Here is a 27924-nt window from a genome sequence, read left to right as displayed (position 1 = left end):
AAGTTACATCGGGAAAATTACTGAAAAAAGGTCCACACCAAGTTGCAAGTGGCCGCTAATATAACACAAAACTTAAATCTAGACAGAAAAGTGTCCGTAGAAAAGCTGAAGAGAGTGAAGAGCCTACAAAACAGTAGCCCACACCAATCAATGTCATTTACAGTATCGTAACAGGCGCTAACTAGCACGAGAGTGTTAATCGCACAAAGCGCTCGTTAGTTGCGGTCGCTCACTGTAATGAAACTTCAAACCTTGATTACTGGCGCATCACTCATTTTTGAATTTTGGTTTAATGTTTTTGAATATATTTTGGGGTCATTTCGTGTTATTATTGTGTATTGAGTAGCTGTTAAGAGTTTATCTTCATTTGAGTGCATTTCGGAAAGTTAAAATGTACTGAAAAAATATTCCTGCGGCATTCATTAGAACCACCGATCTTTGTAAAATTCATTTTGTAAGTTAAAAAGATAATACCCCTCTGATAACGTTATATATTGCCAACATTCATATTATATTTATATTTTTATAGCATCTTAAACAAAGTTCCAGATAAAATGAACACATAGACCGTCATTTAGACAAATAGATAGCTAGTGATAATAGTTGAACTTGTGTTTCCTTAAAAATAAAAGTAGTAACAACGTGACAGCTAAATACAGCTTTTCACGAATATTTATACTCCAGTTCTGTGAAAATCCATATTTGCCATTTCCAATCAAAATAAAAAGTCACAAATGAACTGTTATTACGGCACATTTTGCAACAAGCATTCCGTCTAATCCCGTAGTGCAGGGGCAACTTAAAAGTAATAAATTGCTCTTCACTGTACCACCAGTCTGCACTCCGGTGGTTTCACTATACCTTCACGTTGTAAAATTACTGAGAATTGATATGTGGCATTTATAAAGAACTATTATTTGTCCGCTTTGCTATTATATTTTCAATATTAAGACATTTTATTGAAAAAACGTTAGTGTGCTTGAAATTTTTAAATTTTGAAGTAAAATGGTGCTCTTCCGTTGCGACAATAGCTAAGATAAGTCCTAATTAAATTGACGTCACAGTGTAAGTACTCACATCGCGAAACTACGACGACGCTGGAAACAACTCCCGCACTAGGAATTGCTCTTGTAAAAAAAATCCTCTTTTATACAAAAATACAAATGACGGAAACAAATTACAACCAAACCCGAGACAACTGTTTGTGGATCGCTCAATTATTTGTTCTTTTCCACAGACTTGACCACGGAGGCCGTCGTAGTGATTTGAGATGCCCCATCATTCCAAACCTGAATTCTGTGACTGGTGTAATAATGAGTCTGAGTGGGAGTATCTTTTTTAAACATTTTCCATTTATCGTGATAACCTTATTTGTTAGTCTACATGATGGTAAATTCAAAGTATTAAAGCAATGGCTTTTTTTTAACAATTATTTGTGGATCACACAAAATATTGTCCCGTGTGGGAATCGAACCCACGACCTCTCGACGCAGTGGTATCGGTGTGGCAACCTAAACCACTGCGCCACGGAGGCAGTCAGCTTTATAAGTTTAAAGATCAGACGAATGAAATGATTTACATGCGGAGATAAATCATGCCATATTTATAAAAATACCACCTCCAATCATCTTTGAACATCACAGTAAGTACAATGAGTTCTAACAAAGTTCCCGGCTAGCCCACTATCCAGTACCAGTACGACCGCTTAATTGTTTTCAACTAACAACGAATTTTTGCTACCAACAAATTGGCGGGCAGAAATACTTTTGATAACTTGTACTGTTGCATAGTGCAACAGGATTTATTGCTGAGAGTTATGGCTTTTTGGTTCTGTTTTGCTATGAGCTAGAGCTGAGAGAAATTATTTACGTTTGCTAGAAGTATGGGCCGTGTTTAAAGTAGTTTTAAGGTGTAGTAAGTGGTTTATGTTCATGAGTTATTTTACTTATTGATAGTGTAACAGAGTGTTTACCATGCATGGTATTGTTATTATCTAATGTAAGAAATGTTTGAAAAGATTTACCGTAAGTTCTTTAGGGAAAAGTGAGATAATAATATAGTTACTAGAAACTTTTTTATTGCAGGTTAGTAGGTAGGTATGTATTCAAACCATAAACGATGACTCAATAAAACCATTTACTGATACATACTTAAACATTAATTGATTTTTATTTATATGAATAGCAGTAATTCTTGACCATTTTTTGCGCAGTTTTTATACATCTTCGATCCAACTAAAAGAAAATTTACGCATGAACGATTAGAAAATACCGTTTTTTCCTTCAATACAATAGAATAATTGCATGTTAACATTTGTCCTGCTTCGTCCTTTTAAATGTCAAGTCTTGATCGTAATAAGATTCCCAGAGATCCATTTGCCTGTACTTTTCTAACAATTCTGGTTCAAGCATCTTATTAACAATATTGGGTATTCTGCAATTATATGGCGCTGATGAATGATCACATTCTAAATCAAACACTCTGACTGGCTGCGTAGTATACTTCGAAAGATTATAGTCATCAGCTAGATCTACTTTAGAGCTATCAATGGCTTTCATCAGCACCACTTCTGATTTGAGCCGGAATTTCGGTTCATAATTTCTGGATAGTGTTATTCTTTTGTAAATTGCTTCTAAGACTGCTCTTTGATACTCGTGAGAATATGTCACAAGTGATTTCAGCTTCTTCAAACATATCTGTACTTTTTCTGACCAGCTTTCTAGAATCTGCAATTCTTCATTCAACGGTTCACTTTTTTGTCCACTAATAAGTTGGAAAAAGTCTTTTATAATAATGTTCTGTAGTTCTACATCAGTCAGTTCACCTAAATAAGTGTCGAGATGGACTCGTACTGCATCTGGACTACTATCCAAACAATAAACGACACCTAAATAACCTGAAAAGGAATTAATATTCAATATATTTGTGACTAACACTGGTACTTGGTGTGAATATGTTGACATTTTCTGCCAAAAATTGTACGCTACTTGAGATATTGCATTTGCAGAACATAACAAATCTACTTCACATAAAAAAGGTATTTTATTTATACAAGTACAATAAAGAGTATTTCATTCATTCATTCAAAGGTATATAGTCCGTATAAACCTTTTTTAAGACACACGGAAAGAATGGTATTTTAAATTAACATGTTACATAATATATAGGTAAACAAAAAATGATTATACCTTCTTTCTCCAATAAAGCAGCAAGCTCCAAAGCTACGTTAGCTCCAAAAGAATATCCCAAAATGTAAAACTTTGATTTGAATTCGAATGTCCTCTTGATATACTGGAAGTAAAATAAAATCACACGTTATTATACATCTATCACTACTAATATATAATATCCTAAAAGAAAATAAGAATAAATAAAAGAATTAATTCTACCTTTATTAAACTTTCGGCCATTTCTGGTATACTGTTGCCTTCTAAATCTGGTGCCAACTGCAAAGTGACTGCTTGTACTTTCAATCTCTCGCCTACAGATGTAAATATACGAGAGTGACCTTCAAATCCTGGGATCATGATTAAATGGGTTTCTTTGGAATCCAACTCTTCTGGTACCTGTAATTTATGAAAACATTCACTTTTAAATCATAATACATGTATATTCTCATCTTGATAGTAGGAGAAAATAAATAATTTGACATACCTTGGCGGTGCAACTTGCAATCTTACTTCGCATTTGCACGATAGGTTCAGAAGCTTGAATCTCATCACGTTCAATATAATCGTAAAACACTCGTAAACCTTTCTTTGCAGGCGTTTTTTCTTTACACTCAACACACATACTTTTTAATCTGGAATTCCATCAAAACGATCAGTAGGTATGCGTGTTATTTATTTTATTATACAGAATCTTTTCATAACAGCAGGTGATTTTTTGGGAGGCAACTCTATCCATGCATCTGTACCACGATTTTCTTCAGACGGACTTATCGAGTATCGAGAGTCTGACCATTGAAATGTACGGCAAAATAATTCTTACGGCGCCCGCTAGAGGTGCTTATCGAATTTTCATATAATATATATTTACTCGATAGCAGCCGGTTGTCGATAGTTGATAGTAATAGGTAATCGTCCCACTGATAAACCACAATAGTGATTAGTTCATGGGCAGTGCCGCCGCCTAAAATATCACCAGCTATCATTAGAAATAATATATTTTTTGTATCTCTATAAATACTTGAAATAAATACCATATATTATGTACTACCTTTACCATAAATACTTTAATTGCATATAACATACCTTGCAAAAGTAAAACGCTGTAACTCTTCTTTAGAGAAATCAATTTTGAAAGTACTATTTATGAGATTCCTTATTTCATCTAAACAAACATCTTTGATGTTCAAACTGTTCAAGGTTTGGTTCTTAATATCATCATCACTTTCTAAAACACCTGTTCCAAATTTTTTAATAATAATTAGTGTTTATAAACTATAAATATTTAGTAGAAACTTGAGGTCTATGTTTACTACTTCTTGGTTATTGATTATCTAATACATATTTATAAGCTAACCCTAAATCTATTAAAATAATCATAATATAATAGTGAAATAGACTCCAAACCAGTTACTATTTACATGCATACATATATACATAATATCACGCCTTTTTCCATAGGGGTAGACAGAAACGAAAGAACGCCACTTGAGACGATCCTTACAAACAACATACAACAATTTACATACAAAAAAATAACTACCGTTATGAATAATCCTAGATACGCTTTCTAGAAAGTCTTCCTTGGAATACTTTTTTGTGCTGTTTACTATAACATTATTGTATTTAAACCTTATGCTCTGCTCTATTGTGTTCAATAATGCGGCTAGTTGTTCAGAAAGTGTTCCATTCGTAGTTATCTGAAAATTAAATTAATTTCATTTTGAAATTAATTGGTTTTTCTCATAAATATACCCATTGTCATAATCTTATTATACAAATTGTTTGCAGTTGTTTGACCAAACGATATAGGCATCTGGTTTAGACTGCTGCTGATACGCTGATACGATCTTACCGGATTGGAGATACGATAATTTAATGTCTCAAAAGTGAGCTTTTTGTACTAGATGGTGCTATTTTTGAGGCTTTTACTTATTAAATGTAAAGTATATTTTTCGTGTGTACATATGTGAATAATTCGTTTTTAATGTATTTTTTTAGTTGTATCAAGCAAAGTAAACTATAATAATTACCTCTCCAACATCAGAGTTTACGACGAGTGCAGGTAAATTGTCTTTGCTACGGCTTTTACGGATATTTTCAACTTCCTTAGAAACACTCTTATTATATTCCTGATCATCAGAATTTATAACTACAACAAACTCCCTGAAAATAAAATAAATGATTTACACTTATGTATATAACATTACATACCTACCATTATAATCAAAATTGGGCCAAAATTGTTGTTACCTTAGCAAGCCATGAATATTTCGTGATGCATTGTCTAAATTTTCTAAAGCTAAGCCTCCGTGGCTAAGATTTTCGCCAACAGTAGAAGATTTTGTACCAAGAACAACAAAAATACCGCTCAACGGCCTAAGAACTTCACATTCACGAAGTAATTTAAAGCAGTCTTCATAGTTTGTTAGATTTGTAACAGAGATTGTTGATAAAACTCCATATTTTTTCCATGTTCTGAGGAAATAAATGTAATCGCCAATTAAAATGTTAGCATACAAACATTTTATCATGCCGGTTTTAGCAGAAGGTGAATGCAAAGGTGTTTGAAGTAGACCATCGTCTTGCCGACAACATTAGGTGCCTTTATACACACGCTCTTTCGCGCGTGAAACAACAAGGGAAAGAGTGCGCGCCGCACCTAATGTTAAACCCATGTAATAGAAGACGACTAATGCTTTACAGCTGGCACGTTACAAAACTCCGGGATAATATAGACAAAGAAAAAAAATTGCCGATCCAGGAATCGAAACCAAGCACGTTATGATCAGCAGTCGCGCCACAGAGGCAGTTATTAAAAAATCAATCACATAATAAAACAGGAGTAGGTTCTAATGGTACCTTTAACATGCTACTTACTCTCTTTTGGCGTAGAAGTACGAAAGCATACTTTTCGTTTTTTGATGCAGAATGATTTTTCTTGCACCTTTTTTCACCAGCCAGTGGGCTATTTCTATTCCTATGAACGTTTCGTCACAAACGACTAAATATGAATCTCTTTCTAAAAATGTTACCCTGAAAAGAAAAATGTATTCAGATAACTTACATTATTTTCTGTTTTGTTTTATCCCGCTTCTGTCCCACCGCTAGATCTCCTCAAAATGAGGAGTCTTGAGTTCACCAATGTCTCAAACAATTTTTCGGCATGCAAAGCTTAATCCTAGTTCCTTAAAGTATAAATAAAATATCATGCCGAGAATACATACCGAGAATCAATTTTTAAATTCTGATTAGTGATAGCATCCTTTATTCTTATCAAAACTCGTCCAATACGTCTGTTTGAAACCAGATGTCTGAAAGCCCGCGGGACTTCCGCAGGGGAAAACGTGACCCTGGCAATAGGTTTAACTATTCCTTGGACTATGCCATCACTGATTAATTGATGTAATATCTAGCGAAAAAAATGTGTATTAGTATAGAATAAATATCAATTAGTATAGAATAAAGGAATAATGCCATCGTTTGCCTTTTCGTCCTTTTAAACAACTCCCGCACTAAGAATTGCTTTTGTCTCGCGGGGACCTTTACAAACATACAATCAACGGACGCAAAGTGCAACCAGACCCGAAACAATTATTTGTGGATCGCACAAGTAATTGTTCCGTGTGGGAATCGAACCCAACGACCTCTCGACACAATGGTAGCGGCGCACGGTGGTCTCGCCCATAGGTCATAAATGTGAAAAGTCAGTTGCCACGTCACCACTATTTATGTACACGTCATCATACACCGATAAACAAAGAATCGAAAACTATATACAGACCGACTATTTTACTTAATTATCATTACTTTGTGAACTTCCGAAGTGAGCGCTTCATTAACGCAACTCACACCCTTAACAGTGACTCACGCGCACGTGTTTGTGTAATTGTGATTTATCGGAATTCTTTTGTTGTTGAGTGGTGTTTGTGCTATGGATTTCCAAGAACAAGGTATGTTTTTATTATTTTAATGTATTTTTTACCTGTATTTACTTATTATGTGTTTATTTTTAAATGCTACGCCACACAAGATTTTAGAGAAAAATTTACACTAGAGTAGATTTCATGTAGACTTTTAGTATATTTCGATATATTTCGAAAGATTGAGACTCACTTTAAAATAATTATCGAAATAGTTAATTTGAAAATATTTAGCTTTTATTTGCACAAATTTGCATCTCTCCGTACTACACCGCTTCTACGACTTTGCAGGCCCGCTCGTAGCCTCTCGTAGCACGATCTACGAAACATAAATCAATACTATTTTCTTTTTTTTCAGGTTCTTTGATTAAATGTACCTTTTCGAGGTTGCATTTATTTGAAGTTTCGTCATCTGTTAGAGGAAAAGTGGACTAAAATGTAAACACGTAATAGAAACAATACTAGCTCCACTGTTGGATAAAGAAAATATTGACATTAAGTGTTTACAACAAAAGATATCAAACATATGTAGAAGTTTTGATATAAATTGGATAAATGTGCATAGAAGTAAATTAAAATAGGAAATTGTTTATACAGAACCAATTAAGACTTAGATTAGATTTAATAGTAGACAAACCGCGAAGTGGCGGAAGCGGGACATCGAATGATGGAAATACTGCTAGAAAGTTCTTTAATAACTCTGCAATCTCAGTTGAAATAACAGGTGGAAATAAATATTTAATTGATCGTTGCTCTATAATTTTGCATGCTATGTCATCAGGATTTCATATTAATTCAGAAAAATTTAGTGAATATACTTTGGAAAACGCGTGACTTCTAGTTCAAGAATATCCATGGTACAATCTCCCAGCTTCCGTCCACAAAGTCCTTATTCATGGTGGTGAAGTTGCACAGTATTGTCTAATATATATTGGGGAAAAAAATGATATGGCCTTTAGACGAGATCATACTCGAAAATGTCAAGAAAACTTACAAATACCGACTTATTCAATAGACTTTTACTTAGTTCAGATCCATTTATTACTGGTCTTCGGAAACTTCTCCGTAAGAAAATGGGCATTATGTTAAAGCAGGTTATAGATTTAATAAATATAAGTTTACTTTTGTTATAGTAAGTTGTTTTTTGTTATTATGGTGGTAAATATATTCATATATTGTGATTATGATTTTTATTTCAAATAAGGCTCATATATAGATACATATAATATGTATATATTTATGTATGTATAAAATCTCCACTATATAGTAGAGATTTTATTCAATTATTATTATTTACACTTACATTATAACCCCATACTGAAAAGCTATGATTTTTTAGTCACAAGCATTTCTAACTAGGGAACATTTGATTTAAAATATTATTTTATTAATTTATTTCTGTTACAACTTTTATCGAATTGTTTTTTATAATAATTATGTGTAACTATATAGACTTTCAATCCATTTTTAATGGAAATAAACCTTAATTTAAGAAGTTACGGATTTATGACCGCCTTTGTTCAGCGGGGCGACCACCGTGCGGCGTGGCGACCTAAACCACTGCGCCACGGAGGCAGTCTTTAGGCCCAAGAATTAAACTACGTGGCAGCAAGGAGCACCATGGCGATGACGGCGACTCAAGTTAAAACGTCTTATAAGCCAGTTTTCGTGATGACGCGTAAATACAGACATTTTTATTCGCTAAGTTAAAAATAAATCCAGACCTTTTTCTGTTCCAAATATTCGGGTCTAAATATACTTGATAGTAGGACTGATTTATAAGATCTGTGATCAACGTAAAAAGTTTGTAGGTCCATATTTTCTGCGATATCTTGCATATTTAAATCCATAAAATCAGAGTGAAGACCTGCACATTTCTGAGCTTCCTGAAAATTATTTTGTATTTTAAATTATGATCATTGGTCTTAATTAAAATATTTAACGAATATAGTTTTATATTAGGTTAGTGTATCATTTTTGAGACATGAATTCTTTATTGTTACGGGGTTTACGTTTAATATGATAATTTCTGCAATGGGTCTGTAAAAAAATATTTTATGTAAGTATTTGTTTACTTCGCGCATTTCTCCAGATGCACAACTTATGACGTAGTTACAAAGTGACCTTTTCGTATAATGTACAACCATAGGACGAAAACTCATAAGATCTTTTGCTGTACAATTGATATGTTCCGCTGAAAAATTAAGATAAAATATTAAAGGTTAATGCTAGTTAATCAACACACGTGTTTTCTGTCAATTTACTGAGACAAGTATATAAGTAAATTCGATTTTTTATTACTATTGATTCGACAGTTATGAATTTGTATGATCGTTCGGCATCGGCACCTTTGGCGGCACATTTCCAATGTAAATCTTTCAATACTACAACTACTTTCTAATGTTTTGGTTTGTAATGTTAAAATTTAAAATACGGTACGGTCATCGCTCACTGAAATATCTTATTAAGGTTTAAACCTGGCAGCGTTGGAAATATTTTCAACAGGAATTGTTTCTTCTCGTTGTTACTGACTGTAGTAAACACAGTACAGTTGAGAGCCAAACATATAGAAATCACAGCTTGGCCTAGTGCACCTGCTCCACCAATCACTAACACTTTCTCCCCTCTTTGCAAACGGCCTCTCATAGTCTAGAACAATATAATACTAGTTTAAATTAATCTTGTTTCTTTTTACATAGCTGTACAACGTGATGCAACCTTGCATGCCTGCGAGTTCCTTAGAACAGTTCTTGAAGGTATGCAAAGTGCCCAACCCTTGGCCAACAAATTTTTAGGCATGCAAGTTCATCACGCTGGTTTCTTTCGCCGTTAGAGCAAGTGTAAGTTATAGGTATTAACGAATTTATAATTTGAATTACTTCTATAATTATCTTTTTGAAATAAATAAAAGAATTATATTTACGAGACAGTAGTACGCCAAAACGTAAGGGAGTGGTACAGTAGCAGCGTCTTCCATACTCCAATGTTCAGGCACTGGCCACAAAAGACTCGGATCAGCCTCCACTGTACTAGCCAAAGCACCGCTGGGTACCAAACCCATGACTTTATCGCCTCTGAAATATTTTTACGACATTCATATTTCATTTTCTTGTTGAGTTCCGTCAATATATTTTATTATCATATTACTTAGAATTCGGACTGTTGCATTTGAAACTGTATGGCATGCCACATACAGCTGGTGTTATATGATTACTATACACATATTTATTTTTATAGACTATTATTGTCCCACTACTGGATAGTAGCTTTGGGTTCGAACCGTCACCCACTTACGTGGGAGGCACATGATTAGACCACTTGGCTACCATTCCTTTAGACTACTACAGATATTAGAAAGATAGAGAGAAAAATAAGTCTCTATTATTGAAGAAATACAGAAATTGGAAGCAACCAATTACAAATCGACATTTATAATAATAATTTTACCTGCTATTATGGCCACTGAAGTCCATTCCATATTTATAATTACCGTTGCAATTACGTATAATATTTTGGGAGTCATTTAAAGACGGTCCTGCGTAACTAACCTAAATAAAAAATATTTGTAATCAAGCACATCAATTAAAGTACCTACCTACTTGCTTTTTAATGAAGATTTTTACCTTTATTAAATATTTACGATATTCGCCTATAGCAGTCTCACTCCATGACAAGTCATTCAAATTATTTGTGTTTGCCACCAAAACAACATTTTGGCTTTTTATCTGAAACATTTTTTTGTTGAATACATCAAAAGCTATTATAATTCTGTATATAACTTTTTATAATAGAAGCATAAATTGTTTTAAGCATGATTTGACGTTATGTTACATACGAATGTTTAAAAATAATAATATAAAAAATAAAGTAGTTTCGGGGGAAGATTGTTGACAAATTTGGGGTCAGATAAGGATAAAAAAATAATTAAAGTCATTAATACCTACGTCATTGGCTTCATTATTTATTCCAGTAATAATAGGATCAATTCGACCACAAATACTGATGTTTGGTTTATCGTTAAAAATCACACCTTCAATTTGTACTCCACCACACCTATTTAACAATATACAGGGTGTGGCGTAAATAATGGATAATCCTTTACCAGCGGATGGGCGACCACCCAACTGATCAAAATATCAAAATTTACCTCTGGCACAAGTATCATAGTTTTTGAGATTTTGGCCATTTTGTGTGTTTTTTAAAAAAGCGATTTAAGCTCGTTCTTTTTAATGCTGTGATCACAATTTAAGGCTTTTTTTAAATCCGTTTTTTGCAAATAAATCCTGAATAGATGTGCTATTGAATCTACAATCTTGTTTTGTTATTACTACTTGTTTTTTATTTAAATTATGCATTCAAAGTTGAATTTTATAATCTTTCACAAAATTTGTGCAACTTTGAGCACTTGTGGTGAAAAAAAAATGTATGGTGGCTTTACTGCCCACGCCATAAATAATTTCTAAATTTTATTAGAATTCTAAATTGGTATAACATGCAGCAATAATACCGATTATTGTCAAAATATTACAAAGAACTTAAATTATTAACACTTTTGCCGGTCGACTAATTTAATTTTTTCACGCTAAGCGCGTTCTAGATTCCATAGCACATCTGTTCAGGATTTATTTGCAAAAAACGGATTAAAAAAAAGCCTTAATTTGTGATCACAGCATCAAAAACTAAGAGCGTAAATCGCTTTCTTAAAAAACACACAAAATGGCCAAAATCTCGAAAACTATGATACTTGTCCCAGAGGTAAATTTTAATTTTTAGATTAGTCGGGAAGTCGCCCATCCGCTGGTAAAGGATTATCCATTATTTACGCCACACCCTGTATATACAACACATCAATTAAATTAAAATTAGAACACAAAATGATCAATCAGAGAATTATTTCTCATCTTTGATTTAAAAACGATATTTCAAAAATAAATTACTATGTTTAACCAATTTCAATCAAGAAAAAATGCTAAGTTTCAAATAATGCCAGTTTAAAGGACTATGGGCGGAATCGTCCCCACCCATCAACAAAAATGAAATGTAGCTCAATTGATATATCTTGGCAAGACGATATTTTTATACTATGGCGACATTGCCCAAATGCATGGGGTTCTCATAGTATCTTACGTTTAAACAATAACTCGTTAACGTATTATTGACGACTAATTCCAAAATACATGCTCATTAATTTATTAATTAGTGCACAGCGGCGGACGCCGCATGCACATAAAGATAGCTGGGTATAAAATAACCCCCTCCCCCCGTTCTCCAACCCACGCTCTTGCGCAGGCAGGTAGTCGCCCGAACCTAGTCACAGTCAGTTCGCTGCAGTGTACGTTCACGTGTTATTTCTTTGTGTTAACGGTGTTTACTTTACAATTACGACCCCTGCTTGTTTACTGGACTGATTGATAGCTTTTCGGTTGACCCTGATACCATAAAGGACTTTGTGATTACTGGATTGGGTACTGGGTATTATGGAAACTGGACGGAAGACTGTAGGAAGTTGTGCTCATATCATATCCATTATATGGTACATGGGAATAGGTCGTCACACAGATTTTAATCTGCCAGTGCATCTGTTAGACAGCATTATAATTGACGAGTAAAAATAATTATTGAAATATGAAATCAATAACATGTATTAACCATATCGCACCCTCAGTAATATAAAGGCACAATCCAAAATTATGGTAAACTGAGATTTGAAATGCTAAGGGCACAAAGTCAAATTATCTACCGGTTAGCGCTGACAGAGAGAGAAAAAGAACAATAATGACTCGGCAACTATAGTTGTGTCTCTCTCACACTCCCTCCGCCCGTCGCCCGCTCTTACTGCTTCTTGTAAGATTTCAAATCTCAGTTTACCATAATTTTGGATTGTGCCTTTATATTACTGAGGGTGCGATATAATGGAAATGATATAAGTATACATATACATATGAGTTAGTACTGTAATATAACAATAATGTTAAAATAACTTACAAATGTAAAATAAAAATATACGTTAAATAATAATTACAAATTGTTTTTTTTTTAAATATATATTCCCACTGATTTATCAAAAACAAAGGATTTTAATTAAATAGGGGGCACTTTATGAACACGTTGGTATCAGTTCCATGTTTGTTGGTAGGTGGGGACGGAGCCCATACATTTTTGCCCATAGTCCTTTAATAAATAACATGGTCGCCAAAAAAACATCAAAATAACGTACCTAGTAGTGGAACTTAAGTCATCGACTATTGCTCTTAATGCAATAGCTTCATTCACAAGAACGTGTTTCATTTGTCTATGTAACGTGGGATCAATAGTCAATTTCCTAATAATCTTAGGTACTGACAATCCTTCATGATCTCTTGACAAAACATTCAACTGGAACAGTGAGTCGAGAAACAGTACCCACTGATTGTTCCATTTTACATAGGCGTTGTTGCACTTAGTATTGCATGAGAGTATTGATTGGAAGTCGTGTCTAAAATCAGAATAATCATCTTAATAAACTTATAAATAAAGAAAAAATGTAATCCTCTGTTGTCCTATTGCCGAGTAAAGGTTCCCGTAGTATGGGAGGGAGTGTTTAGGCCTTGAGTCCACCACGCTGGGCAACTACGGGTCAGGGAATAAACTTATATTCTGAAAATGTTTCTGTGCCTCATAAGTGTTGATACATAATATACATAATCTTGATTCATGTCTTTTTTTGGGTTCCACGACCGCGAATTTAATATGAACATGGTAAACAAACTAAGATAATAATAAATATGCATATTATTATGTAAGACGCAATTGAAAGTGAAATAAAGAGGAGAAACTCACTTGTACGAATAACCTTTGACACCAAGCAGAGTATAAATTTCTTTAAAAGTTAAAACTGTTTCTGCCTTTACATTATTATTCTCATCATCCAATAATTTGAGTCCAGTGTTATTAACTAGGTCAAATAAGCCACTAACAATAACTACGTCTTCTTGAAATATCTGAAATAAAGGTAGGATTGTTTAAATTATGTTTTATTTTTATATAACAATTAGGTTAAAAACTGCACCACTTAAGAAAATACCAATGAACCAACGAGAGCAAAAAGCACAGACATAATTTATAGAAAAAAAGAAAAATAGGTACTCAAAACAATCGTTTCATAATAATATTTGTAACGCTAATAAAAAAACAAACTTTAGTTCTTATTATTATTTTTATTCTTACCTCAAACCGTTTATTTCCACTTTGCAAGCTGATTGTAAACCGCACTGTCTCATCCTTTTTAATGTATAATTCTTTTTCAAATCTGATTGATTCGAATATAATAGGCACGGTACTGTATTCTAAACCCTTTTGCTTTGCCAATGTTTCCCACACAAGCACCAAAAGGGCTGCTTCAGGGAATATAATAGCACCTGAAATATTTTTCCTCTATTAAAAATATATGTTACAAAACATGTTGAAATCTGTGTTCCAATAAAGATATACCATGGAATTTCTAGAAGGACAAATTTTGTATGCCTTTATAATGTGAGATATGATCTTTTAAAAATGTCCTTTTGAATGTTATACACATTATAATATATGTATAAGTTTTTGCTTATTGCTGCTAATGCTATGAAACTCTTACCATTTCGAACGTGTCCTTTGATGTATTCCCAGTCATCATCATCTAAGACCATAGCAAAATGTCTTAAAGAAGTTTTTTGTTCCACTTGATTGGAATATGTAGCTAATGACCTAAAACGTGAAACAATACTTAAACTTGTTCGCAAAGTACTTAATCGTTAATTTTGTAGTTTATTTTATTACGTTACAAACCAAGTTTCATCATGTGCCCATCCAACTAACGGTGACAGTAATGGGGTCTCTGTTGATACGGGATATTGTACTTTTGGATACAAAAAATCTATTTTAGGGTTCAAACCAGCTTTGTACAAACTGAAACAAAAAAGGATATAAAGCAAAAATTATCACTAATTTTGGTCAATTCATCGCAAAATACAGAACCATTCTGAAAAAGATATTGGCAAATCTTTAGGGGATGGCAATTTTATGACCCGTAATTTGTCGTTTTGAAATTAGACACTATTAATTACTAATCATCACACTAAACTTATAAATTATTTCTATGAATTGTTTTGTGTGGTTTTGATCCTCAAGTTTGCGTTCTAAAATTATATTTAAATTGTTATACAGTTAGCTTTTTTAGTGAAACCAACATTAATTAATTAATGAAACATGTCAACAAATTAGTTATCTATTTACATAAATATTACAAAAATTAAACTAGTAATTAATTCAATTATAAGCATTACAATTTACTTACTTTCCGACAACTTCGAGCAGGAACTTTATTGAATCTGGGTTGTGTTTCTTTGTCAATGTTAAGTTAGTGCAACTATCATGAGATTTTCTGAGAATTGGTTGCATCAGCCCGTGTGGTGATATCTCAATTATGATTGCATTTTCTGGAATCATTTTCGCTGCTTCTTCAAAATACACATTATTCTGAAAGAAAAACAATATCGTTTATCCTACTAATATTATAAATGCGAAAGTTTGTGAGTATGTATGGATGTTTGTTACTATTTTACGCAAATACTACTGAATCGATTACGATGAAATTTGGTATGTAGGTAGCTGAAGACCCAACAAATAGGCTAACTTTTTATCCCGGAGTTCCCCAAGGATCGGGATTTACACGGGACGAGTTTCCACGCGGACAATGTCGTCTCTCTAGTAGGATTACTTACCAATAAATTGTTCGTAAAGTACTCCGCTGATGCATATTTGATATCAGCTTGATGCCATTTTTCTGGTGGTTCTGATGTACAAATCCATTTCTTACTTCGAAGTTTAGGAGACTTCAAAACTTGTTTCATCATTGATAACAAATGTGGACCTGCAATAAAAAAAAAATATTAAAAAATGTACCTATATTAGAAACATTTTTTTAATATTTGCAATAAATTAAGTCTCACCAGCGTCTGCAATGTATTTCGAATGAAACGCTATATTTCCTGTATTTACTACTTTAGCAAATATGCCTTGATTGATTAGTTGCTTAACAAATTTTCTCACGATTTCTGCTGGGCCTGATATCGTTGAAAATTCAGGACTATTATGACAAGCCACTTCAATTTCTGGCGGACAGATTAAGGCAGCCTACAAAGCAAAATAATGTGATTAATATTGTAATTCTCGTTGTTATATATTGATAGGCATTCTACATTAATATATTTTTTAAGGAATCATGATAATAATCAGTTTTCCAAATAAGTAAAATTAATTAATATCATAAAAGATTTTGTATAATTTAACATGCTGAATTTTTACTTTTTTGTTCTTATGAAATAACATCGCACATGTCTATAAGGGTTCTTAAACACTTTTGTCACATTCCCTTACTTCTTCGTGCCCTAGATTGACTGCTGCCATCAAACCGTCTATGAATTCATTTTCATTAGAAGTCAAGCCTCGGCAAGTAGCACACATCACAAACTCTTCGGTTGTCAAACATCCATCTGCATAGGCGCAACCTAATTCACCTAGACTGTGACCTGTAATATTTACAACGATCGTGAAGTCAGAGAGTTTAATCATATCATTTTCTTCTGAACTATCCAATTTGATACAGCTAACATTTTCATGCAATATGCACCGTTTAATAGTAGCTGAGAAGTGAAGAGACTGTCATGTTTCATTGCTTATACCTACAGTCTTTTGTTATACCGATCTCTAAATTAGATGTATGTTAGACATAAACAAGTTTTATAATATTAAGATATATTTATAGGCATTGGGTTAAACCTGTAATGAAAAATATTGTGTATAGAATACATAATTAAACATTACCTATAATATTATCGGGAACTATTCCCATCTCTTTCAACAAATCCGTAAGGCCAGCTTGCATGGCAGCTATACCGACAAATGAGTTCAAAATATTGTCAAAAAGACTTTCATCCTTCTCTGTCAATATTTTAATGACATCCAAACCCTCATTTATTAGAGCTTGATGACATCTGGAAATCACAAGATGATGTTAATTTCATGAGTAAATTTAGACATGACTTTAGAATTACATCAGTTTGTGATCGTTACCTGTTTATAGAAGCAGCAAAAGTTGGTATTTTCATTAGTTCAGCTCCCATGCCTGGCCACTGAGACCCCATACCACTGTACATAAACCAAACTGGATTCCGAACTCCTGAATAGTGGCTTATACTTTCTGATAGGCATACCGTCTCGTTTTCATTAGAATCTGTTGATACATAAAAAAACCATTACCTTTTTTTTCTGCAGATGGCTATGGAAAGCTAACATTTATGAATCAAAATTCTATATTTTTTTTCTTCAGTTAAATTATAAATCATTTAAAATAAATTATTGAAATCTATATACTTAAGTGAATAAAAAAAGTTATAAATACTCGCCAAGAATAACATAGCCTCTTGAGGTATGTCCAGATATATTACTTGCAAAGAAATCATTTATCAGTGCAATTTGCTCCGCATCAACGGGTTTGCTTTTCAAAGAATCAAATATTTTCGATACACTACTATTTATTCTTCCTGATGCCAATACTAATCTAGGAATTGACGATTTGTAATCCCTTAAACTCTGTAAAAATAAATCCATGTTTAGTTTTCGTAACTGCTGATATTTCTTCTATTAAAATTAGCGCACACTGGTGATTTTTGACAACGTGACTTTATCCTCGCTCTTATCAAATCTATGGATATGTAAGTTGTAGCTCAATTCTTTACCAATATCGACTACCGAAAACCGGCTAGCTGTAGAGGAATTTTACACAAAAATTCGATTAGTTATTCGGGCTCCGTAAGAACTATTTTGGCAGTACATTTTAAACATCAAACTCTAAACTCGGCAGTTCAGACTATACCGATTGCACGTAACGACGTAACAATTGGGTGACACTACATTGACTACATAGACTGGATGAGATTGACGAAACAGAAGAAAAAGAAGAAAAAGAGCTGGTCACCAGTGCGTGCAAGCTCTTTTTCTTCTTCTCTTACTGAATCGAGTTTTACCTTTTTCTTATAATGTCCTTTCATGAGCAAGTGATGATTCATTCCAGAATACGAAAAGGAGTTGAATGCTGTATAACCTCGTTTAAAAGGCACATTCTCTGTATTGATTTGTATTCTTCCATCCTTTATAGCAGCAATATCATGACCTTCGTTATAATGTAAGTTGCCAGGAAGTTCTCCTTTGTGGTAAGCTAAACATGCCTATAAATTCGATTAAAATCAGTAAAGAATAAGAAAAATATTGTTTGGTTTTGATAAATCTTCTTCGATTCTTACTTTTGTGATAGAACATAAGTCTGATGCTCCTTCACTGTGGCCCATATTTGATTTCACAGATCCAACTTTAATTGAGTTACCATCTGCAAAAACTTTACCAAGGGCTTCTAACTCATTTGCGTCTCCAATAGCTATGCCATTAGCACATGCTTCTATGTATTCGATATCATTTGGCGTAATATCTACTTCTTTGTAAAACTGCAGAAGCCAATCTTCAATGTCGATAGAATTTCGTATTGGTAAGAAATTTGCGTCAGGCCGCGTGCAATAATTACTTTTTGTATGTACAACCTCAGCGTAGATCCTAAAAATAAATTTAAAAAGAAGTTTGTTTATTGATTATTATTTTGTTTCTGCATTAAGTAAGTCAAAATTAGATTATAAGAGTTTTACCTTTTAGCTTCACTTGCCCGTTGTAAGAAAAGTACACATATCGCTTCTGATCTTACATATCCATCTCCATTTTTATCAAAACATTTTGTTTTACCATCTAGACATAATAATCCAGCCCTGCAATTTATATAAAGATGTGAAGGGCAATGAGCATGTAGACATATTTTATTTATAACCAAAACAATAAGTTTATTTACATAAAATTAGTATTAATGGCCACCTTGACTCAACAATAATGGATCAAGGAGAGACAGGTCTGAAGTTTCACATAATTAGTCAGGAGACTTCAAAAAACTGTTTAAAAACTCTATAACAATGGCATTGATCTTGCCATGGGACAATTGGGACAAAATAGTGTTAGTTGTCCCATCATGGGACAACTCAATGGGACTAATCTGATAGAACCAAAAAAGTGGGTATTTTTTACTTATTAAAATAACATAAAAAAAATATGAAATTACGCCGTACTTCATAAAAAAGCCCATAATAATGTGCAAAAATTAAACTGACCGTCTTAAATTTAATGTCAACATCGGATCAATGAACTGGTTTGATCCAGTTACAATGGCAGAGGTACATTGTCCTTTCTTCATGGCCCAGAAGGCTTGCTCCAATGCTGCCATAGAACTGCTACAACCTTGGTCCACGTTGTATGAAAATGTTTTGCTATCTATCCAGTAGGAAATACGATTTGCTTGCATCGTTTTTGCCGACCTGTTATATTAAAATGAGAGTTAAATTAAGATACAGTATTAAAGCACATTGACTGTCAAAAAGCTATCGAGAAATTTTATGTAGAAACACGGATAAAAGCCTCTAGCCAGTTTTAAAATAAAGTAAATTTCATAACTTTAATTCACGATATGTACGTGTACATACAAACGATAGGACCATTATGTATATACGCTACAAATCAATTTTATTTGAGGCATAGGTCAAAAGTTTTGACTGAGTGACAAAATAAACATAGTGAATCTATTAAAATGTCTAAATGGTTTCATGAATAATGTTGTATAACATTTAAAAATGTTGATAGTACCATGCATTGGCTTAAAACTGAGTTATTTATACTGAAATTCTAACAGCTGATTACTCTCAAGTTACTTACCCTGTAATCATGTATTTACGAAGTTCATTGTCATTGTTTACATTGATACTGGGTGTGTCAGTATACGATGATCCGGCAAACACGCCCAGTTTAGTTCCAGCCAATGTTACTGGATTGACACCTAAAATAAAAGTATTTAAATGATTATTTGTTTCACGCCAATTTTCAGCGCGACTTGTGACCAGAGGGCTTGCCTTTTTTTAGGATAAGGAATAAGCATTGCCATTCGACGTGGCAATGCTGCTTGTGTTCTAGGCACGCTACTAATTTTTATTTTATTATAATAAAATTTCATTTAAATATTTTTCATTTGTATATCACTAGATACCTATATATCGATATTTAATTTAAAAAATGTACGTGTAAATGTATAAAAGTAGTTTATTATTTCCAAATGCATTGTCAGGAGGTATCTTTGTTTCCAATAATTTTATTGCACTTTATTTGTTTCACCTACTATTGACTTTTAAAATTCAAATGACGATAAACGCGAAAACAACACATTTAAATTATGAAATCATGAATATATTAGGCAAAATTTTCGAAGACTTCGTTTCAATTTCTAATTTTAGCACCCCTGAACAATTAATACTGACACTGTCTGCCATATTAATTGTTAGGTGAGTAGGTCACAAAACGGGTTTTTCGATTTAAATAGAACATTTTAGAAACGGCTTTTTCATAAACTAAAGGGACTTTATACAAAAACAAGTACTGCACATGATTTTTAAAATACGTTTATATCATGTCCAAGTATAAGAAGACAGTCATATTACAATTAATGACTATATCTACTGACCAGTAGAATATGCGACTTCAGCGCAAAGGTCTCGGGTTCAAATCCAGGGTCGGGCCAAAAACCGTTTATGAGTTTTTCTGTTAAAAACTTTTAAGGGATTGCCCAGAGTTAGGAAATTTAGGCTGTAGAGCAGGTTAATCTGTCAGCAATGAGATCGAAGAAATAGAGAGTGTATTGTTTGCACATTTTGATACTTTTAAAGTAACAAAATCTTGCACCATTAGCCAATTTTGATCACCGCTGCCGTAGCGAAGATCGGTTATGAAAAGGACACATTATTGGGATTTATTTGACCCCTGCAGTCTTCCTAAAAAGTCAAGCAACCCGTGATGCAAAATCTGTTAAACCTCAAAAAATATATATTTCAAAGTGTTTTCTAACGATCACAGTAACATGTATCAATTTAAGCAGCATCAGTTGCATCGAGCGTATTTGCCAATGCGTGGATCAATGCGGGTGCGACAAATATACGCCGTAACAACACATAGACTGACGATTTCACTATTACATTCGAAGATATGACTGCGATTCGGGCTTAATTAGATTATGATTTAGCTCAAATTGGTATTAGTTTAAAGATACATATATTACATCATCAGCATTTATTTCAAATGTCTCTTGGATTCGGCTTCCAGTCTTACCGGATGCAGTTGAATACCATTATTTTACATGGACTGGCCGATTTATACAGGCCGATTGACCGATATGTATATCGGACAACCCAGTTACCCGGGTTTTAACACGATATATGAGTATGATATGATACAACGATAAGACTGGTTAACGAACTTTCAAGCATTGACTACTGGTAATGTGTGAAAAAACACGGTGAAATGTCGGTGATGGGTGCATGATATTATGGTCATAGTTACCCATCACCGACTTGAATAAGGGTACTATAACTTACGAAAACGATCCGCGCGGTTCTTAGAACTTAGCCACGAGCTCCTCTTAAAATACATACTTGCTAATTCAAAATATGAACCATATAAAAAACCGCAAATTCATTGCACTCATTTCGTAAAATATTCACGTAACTGTTGACTAATAACAAAAACGATTCAGGTGCCTACAGTTCAAGGCTTGCATTACTTATCACGTGCGACAATTTCGTACCAAGTTTTAAATAATTAAATTATATCAACATACATACATTCATAGATGTATTTAAAATCAAGCGTTCTCTCCACAGGAGTAAGCAAAAACCACAAAACGCCACTTAGAATGATCCTCACAAATTTCCATCATCATTTCATTTACATCATTCACATCCACACATCTCACATCTCTGGTCATACAGGACCACAGTTTAAAGGTACTACAGTAAATTATAATATCACTATAAGAAAATGAATATATTCAAGTCCTATTTATAGGAAAAACATAAAATATATTTTACCTGCATCAAACAATGCTCCATATGCGTTTTCTAAGAGTTTCCTGCATACAGGATCCAAGTATTCTCCTTGACCGTACGGGACTCTGAAGAACTGAGCATCAAACTTGTCGAAACCCTCAACTTTGCCGCAGTACTTTGGCATTTCTGGATGAATGAATGACCAGGTATCTTCGCTGCTGTTTACCATGTCCACCTAAAATATAATATTAACTGTGTAATTAAAAAAAGAAAGAATTTATCTATGTGTATGAAACTATATATTATATTATTATGTATATTTATTTGTTGTTTGGTTACTATAATACAAGCATTGCTTAGTTAGTAAACAAATGAATGTGTGTGGTTTTTACGTATACCAAGTCCTAACATCCAATATGATTTTTCTGCAATCAATTCAAGCGACTAAAAATATAATTTAGTTTTCAGAACAAAATTAACAGCGTAGAAGAGAAATATAAGTTCACTATTCAAAAGAAAATATTTGAAATAGTGAAAATATATATCTTTATTTTTATTTTAAGTCTTTTGGCTGAGATATTTTTTTAAAAAAGACCTTCCATATTGAAATTTAAATTATTAAAATAGACCTTTGCACGTAGTAAGATAGAAATGGGAAAAAAAACATACCTTGTTGTACAAATTATTCATAAACTCCTCAACATTTCCAGACTTTGGAAATATTCCAGATATACCACTTATTACTATTTCATCTCCACTTAGATCTGTTGGAAGATTTTTCAGCATAAGATGCTCACCATTGGTATTTTCTTGAGAATTAAAAGCCATAGTAAATTAAAGTGTTAACTTCGTGACCAATTTAATTGTACTGAAAGTGGAAAGTGTCCTTGGTTCGCCAAATGTAAGTATTTGTATGTGCCAGAAATAAATTTTCACAAAATTTGCCCGGTGACTAGATTTGCGAAAAAAAAATTTGGCTTCAGTTTTTTTCTAAGTTTTTGACCCAGTCGTTTTTTAACGACTTTTTAAATAGACAGGCATGCTTTTATTGAAATTCACTGCAAAATGGTATGGTTTGTACACATCACGTTATAAATTTCGGAGATCAAGAGACTTAATTTTTGAGTACATTCTTTTTTAATTAATTATGTATCGAGTAAAGAAGTTCTTTAATAAATAAATATGGTACACAATGACGTACAATGTTATTTTCCCAAAATTATCGTAATTCTGACATTCACATTATGTATATTGGTTTTAGTTGTGATTAAAAGTATAATTATTTTGATTGTATGCTAACGAGCGGCTGGAGTATGACGTCAAATTTCTTTACATTAGTCCTATAATGGCGAAGTGTTCGTGCCTCTATAAAATGCACTTAAATTGTTAAACGTCAGAATGATGTACTTCATACAGCTCTACTTAAACCTTTCGGGTATAACAGGCGTGACATTATGTATGTACTTGCAGAATATTCAATATCTGAAATCAAATTATAAGCTTCCACTCAGTTTCAAAACAAATCTTATTTATGTATATCATTAACCAACTAGGTGTCACATGAATCTTACGACTTTCATACGACAGAAGAACTGGGTTGCAAGACTTGCTTTTTTATGCAGTTTAAATGAATATTGAAACATAAAATACAGTATCTCAATTCTCTACCCCTATCGACTACCGGCAACCGGATAGCTATCGTTTGTATGAAAATCTTATCAGCTCCTCTACCGGGCGTAGTAAGAACTATTTTGGCAGTACATTTCAAATGTCAAACTTTTGAAACTCGACAGTAGCGACTGTAGAGGTAGCTCTACTGTGCCTCGATTCTCTACTACTATCGACTACCGACAACCGAACTGTCATCGAGAAATTTTGTATGAAAATCTGATCAGCGCCTCTGACGGGTGTCGTATGAAACATTTTGGCAGTACATTCTAAATGTCAAAATTCGATAGCTAGCCGGTTGTCGGTAGTCGATAGTGGTACAGAATCGAGGCACTGGACTCAATTTTTTAAACAGCTACGGTAGGTAATTTCTCGGTCAGTATATTTTGATGGTGACAGTCGTGCAATTAGTAGCTGTTGCATTTAATGTCTGTAACTGCTGTTTTCCGTTCATTTTATACTGTTGTTTGTTAAGTAATTACTCATGTGTATATATTGGTAATAGACATTTGATTTATATACCTACTTGGTTATTCATACCACTACAAAAAATCTAAAGTAGCTCTGCCTGATATAATTACCATTGAACCGATATTCGGATTTAGTCATGTACAAAGACTGTTTGCAAAAACGGGGAAAATTATGACCCACTAGCTGACCCGAACTTCGCTTGCGTCACATAAGAGAGAATGTCATAATATTCCCCGTTTTTGTAACATTTTTCGTTGCTTCTCTGCTCCTATTGGTCGTTGCGTGATGATATGTAGCGTTCCTCAATAAATAGACTATCCAACAGTAAAAAACTTCTTTAATTCACACCAGTAGTTCGTGACATTAGCGCGTTCAAACAAACAAACAAGCAAACACTTCAGCTTTATAATATTAGTATAGATTCTTGCTTATGTGACGCATCACGCAAGCGAAGTTTGCGCGGATCAGCTAGTAGGTTATTTATATTAATATAGTATTATAGTTAAAGCCCAAAACATAAATAAACGGCATTTCTACCAAAATATATCAACCGATTGCATACTACAAATATATTGCATTCGTTTCATTAATATCTAAATATTGCTCCAATCTATTCCTGCACCGCGTACAACACTAACACCCGGTTTACAAGCAAAATTGGAAGTTATAGAACGGCCGGCTTAACGAGAGTTAAACCAACGCATCTTAATAACAAAGTTTATAGTGCAACGGTTGTAATTTTATTATGTCCGGTATTGCGTTTTAAAGCGAATAGGGTAATGCGTACATACATATTATTATTTATAGCATGCCTGTAATAAACGGAGGTTTAGACAGAGGTGTAGGAAATACACCATCGCTTTGCTATTTATGATGTGAGGTCCCATGTATAGGAGGCGAGCATTTACCATTTACCGGGCACGTTATCAAACTCAAAGCTACTATTGAAAAATATTGTGACAAAAATAAGAAAAAAATGCATTTGCCCGTCCCGGGAACCGAACCCGAGACATCATTAGCAGTCGGTTACACTTCCAACTGCGGCACAGAGGCAAGGAATACTCCGTCAGTCTGTCAGTTAGGTTGCCTGAAGAAATATTTATTTTATAGCCAATATGATAAACGCGTAACTAAATATGATAACGCGACTGCTGAACTACATATATTGACTTAAATTGATTGAATTTAGACGGAGATAGTCGAAGACCAGACCAGAGACATCAGACAAATAAATTCAAAAAAAATATATCTGAGATGCTTAAAAGCTTTTGAATATGCCTGTCATCTAGTTCTAAAATGAAACAAGAATTAAAAAGTGATGAGAACAATAGAAATCGTTATGTTAAAATCAATTTTTTAGGACTATTATACTACATATTAATTTGGGAAAGCCCAAACATTATATTCCCTAAAACAAACTTCATCAACTAAAAACCAAACTACCCACACGACAACAAAACGAACAAAACAATGTTTCTCTCCGATTTGTGCCCAAATTGTTGTATACGCGTTTGTACCAAATATGTAAATACAATGTACGCAACGGATCGTATATATCACGTTAAACACACATTGTCTTGAATAAAATATCAGTTACGTGTAACATTTGGGGATTGGCAGAAGCGTAGACGCCCGCGGAATATGTATGATTGCTTCAACTAACAAAATTACGAAGTGTGTTACCGGTTTACCGATGTGGTATACTTAACACGGTGTTCACGGGAAAATGTTTTTGAATAATTTCTGTTCTTTATATTTTGACGTCATGTTATTTTGTTTTGTCCCAGAAACTTGTTTAAAAGATATATTTGTCTTATTATATTAATTATAACCTTTATCCAGCAGTGGACGATCCCCGGCTGAGATGATGATGATGATGATGATGATTATAATGCAAAGCAGAAAAGAAATATTGTTAAAAAAGTGAAGAAAACTTAAAATTCGTACAAAAGACATAAATATATTATAAAAATACTAGTTTCCGAAACTTTTTGGTCAATCAGATAACAGCATTTACAGATTTCTTATAAGTTTTATTTGATAAAATATCAAACAACCCTGCCGATCGCAATATTCTGTCTCACCATATGATCAGTATTTAAATTACTATTACGCGACCTCTAGATTTCCGAAAAAAATTGAAAGCCGTTGATTCGTTTTTGTTTATATTTTGGAGGCTAGGCATATTATGAAAAACAGTAACAATAAAAGCTAAAATTCGAAAACACAAGGTAAAATTAGTTAGTAAGAGTAAATTAAGTCACTTCATAAAGTCGTCCCTTCTTAGGGTGACCTTTCCCTAATTATGTTTTATAGGTTGTGCGACCCAATTATTCCCCGTACTGCTGTTACGGGTTACCTTTAGTTGGATAATAGCAAAATATTTTGGACCAGGGAGTCTTGTATAAATTTTAAGTATTAAAGGGACCGTGTTTAATAATTTTATTTTCTTTATTGATAACATCTGTGTATTTTGTTTTGTTGATATTCTAAAACACGTTTTTAAATCAACATCTTTATTTATATAGAGGATCCTTTTCTATTAACTGGTATTAAAAATTAAAATAGTCTAGGTCTAAAGGACTGAAATAATGGAAAACTGAGAGCAAGAAGACATGGCTGAGGTTTTAAAAACTATATAAAGGAAAGAGAACGAAGGTTGGTAGACATTTTCGGAAGGCCGATCCCCAACAACATAGAAAACATAGCAAGTACGAGAGAAAAAGATTTTCACTCGTTTTAAAAGTCACAATTTCAATTGACCTTAGCAACAGCTTAAGAAATTATGCAAATGGAATCGAAATCGAATAAATGGCATATTCAAAAAATATCCAAAAAGGATTTAACTAAGTAAATATACAAAACAAGAGGCAACAATATAACACAAAAAACAGTCTAGACCACACCCTTCACAATACAATAGATAATTAAGGAACAAAGCAAAGCCAAACTACTAAATCCAAAAGATTATTTCCTGAAAACAAACAAGAGCGTTTAACACAAGCCCAAACAATGCAACTGTCACACCCAAGACATCAATTTCCGATGCATTCACTGAACTAAAAGATAAAAGAAAAAACATAGACGAACAAAGGTGGCCTGTGTGTGGAGGCATTATTTCATACCAGTGCAGGCCTCACAATGGACCAATTTAATATACGGTCTTAGGGAACGCTGGGCGATACCATTCATTGTTTAGACTTTATTAATTAATTTACCGAGGGACTAATCCACGTTATTTTTACGTATAACAATGGGATTCGGTTTTGCAAAAATTTCGAGGCTTGCGGTTAATTGCCTTTGGGAAGGGATCGGTAAAAATTCTGTGCTTTTTTATGTCGAGAGTGTTTTAGTTAATGTGCAGGAAGGCTTCCCGGTTACGTTGAGATTTTATTTGTTGGATTTGGGCAAATGCAAATTGCGTAATGGAGAGTTTGAATTTATTGGAGCTGATAGAATCAATTTTTGAGACCTGAATTTTATATTTTAGTGCTTACGATCTTCAACGTAGATAATCTATTTTTTTTTTGTAGGCACACATTTCTGATTAACAATACGTAATTATGTATTAATGTAAGTAATACATTTTTGATTCTATACGAAAACTATTAATTACAAATCTCATTACCATCACACGCGAATGTTATCATCTCACCCCAAAACCTAAATGACCTCGAATAACCTCTAACTAATTGCAGCAAAACGCGGTAGTTATTAAGT

At 33.4% G+C, this 27924-nt stretch overlaps 1 protein-coding gene across 1 annotated transcript; it reads right to left on the bottom strand.

Moving 5' to 3' along the window:
- Positions 1 to 2217: 2217 nt before the first annotated feature.
- On the bottom strand, positions 2218 to 22893 carry LOC142977394 (fatty acid synthase-like). Its single transcript, XM_076121273.1, has 33 exons — positions 22735 to 22893; positions 22108 to 22300; positions 19910 to 20030; positions 19312 to 19515; positions 18802 to 18918; positions 18409 to 18712; positions 18133 to 18333; positions 17512 to 17698; positions 17180 to 17339; positions 16931 to 17100; positions 16484 to 16635; positions 16057 to 16240; positions 15829 to 15977; positions 15402 to 15583; positions 14894 to 15013; positions 14703 to 14812; positions 14297 to 14487; positions 13910 to 14070; positions 13308 to 13565; positions 11035 to 11143; positions 10538 to 10638; positions 10014 to 10164; positions 9568 to 9739; positions 9166 to 9284; positions 6395 to 6579; positions 6048 to 6203; positions 5201 to 5333; positions 4711 to 4867; positions 4254 to 4404; positions 3655 to 3802; positions 3390 to 3566; positions 3189 to 3291; positions 2218 to 2896 (listed from the first exon to the last, which is right to left on the bottom strand). Exons 1-33 carry the CDS (start codon positions 22891 to 22893, stop codon positions 2307 to 2309), a joined length of 5775 nt encoding a protein of 1924 aa, XP_075977388.1. The 3' UTR covers positions 2218 to 2306.
- Between the last annotated feature and the right edge of the window lie 5031 nt (positions 22894 to 27924).

This window comes from Anticarsia gemmatalis, chromosome 12, assembly GCF_050436995.1.
Source record: "Anticarsia gemmatalis isolate Benzon Research Colony breed Stoneville strain chromosome 12, ilAntGemm2 primary, whole genome shotgun sequence".
Taxonomy (NCBI): Eukaryota; Metazoa; Arthropoda; class Insecta; order Lepidoptera; family Erebidae; genus Anticarsia; species Anticarsia gemmatalis.
This window is presented reverse-complemented; position numbering and strand designations above follow the sequence as displayed.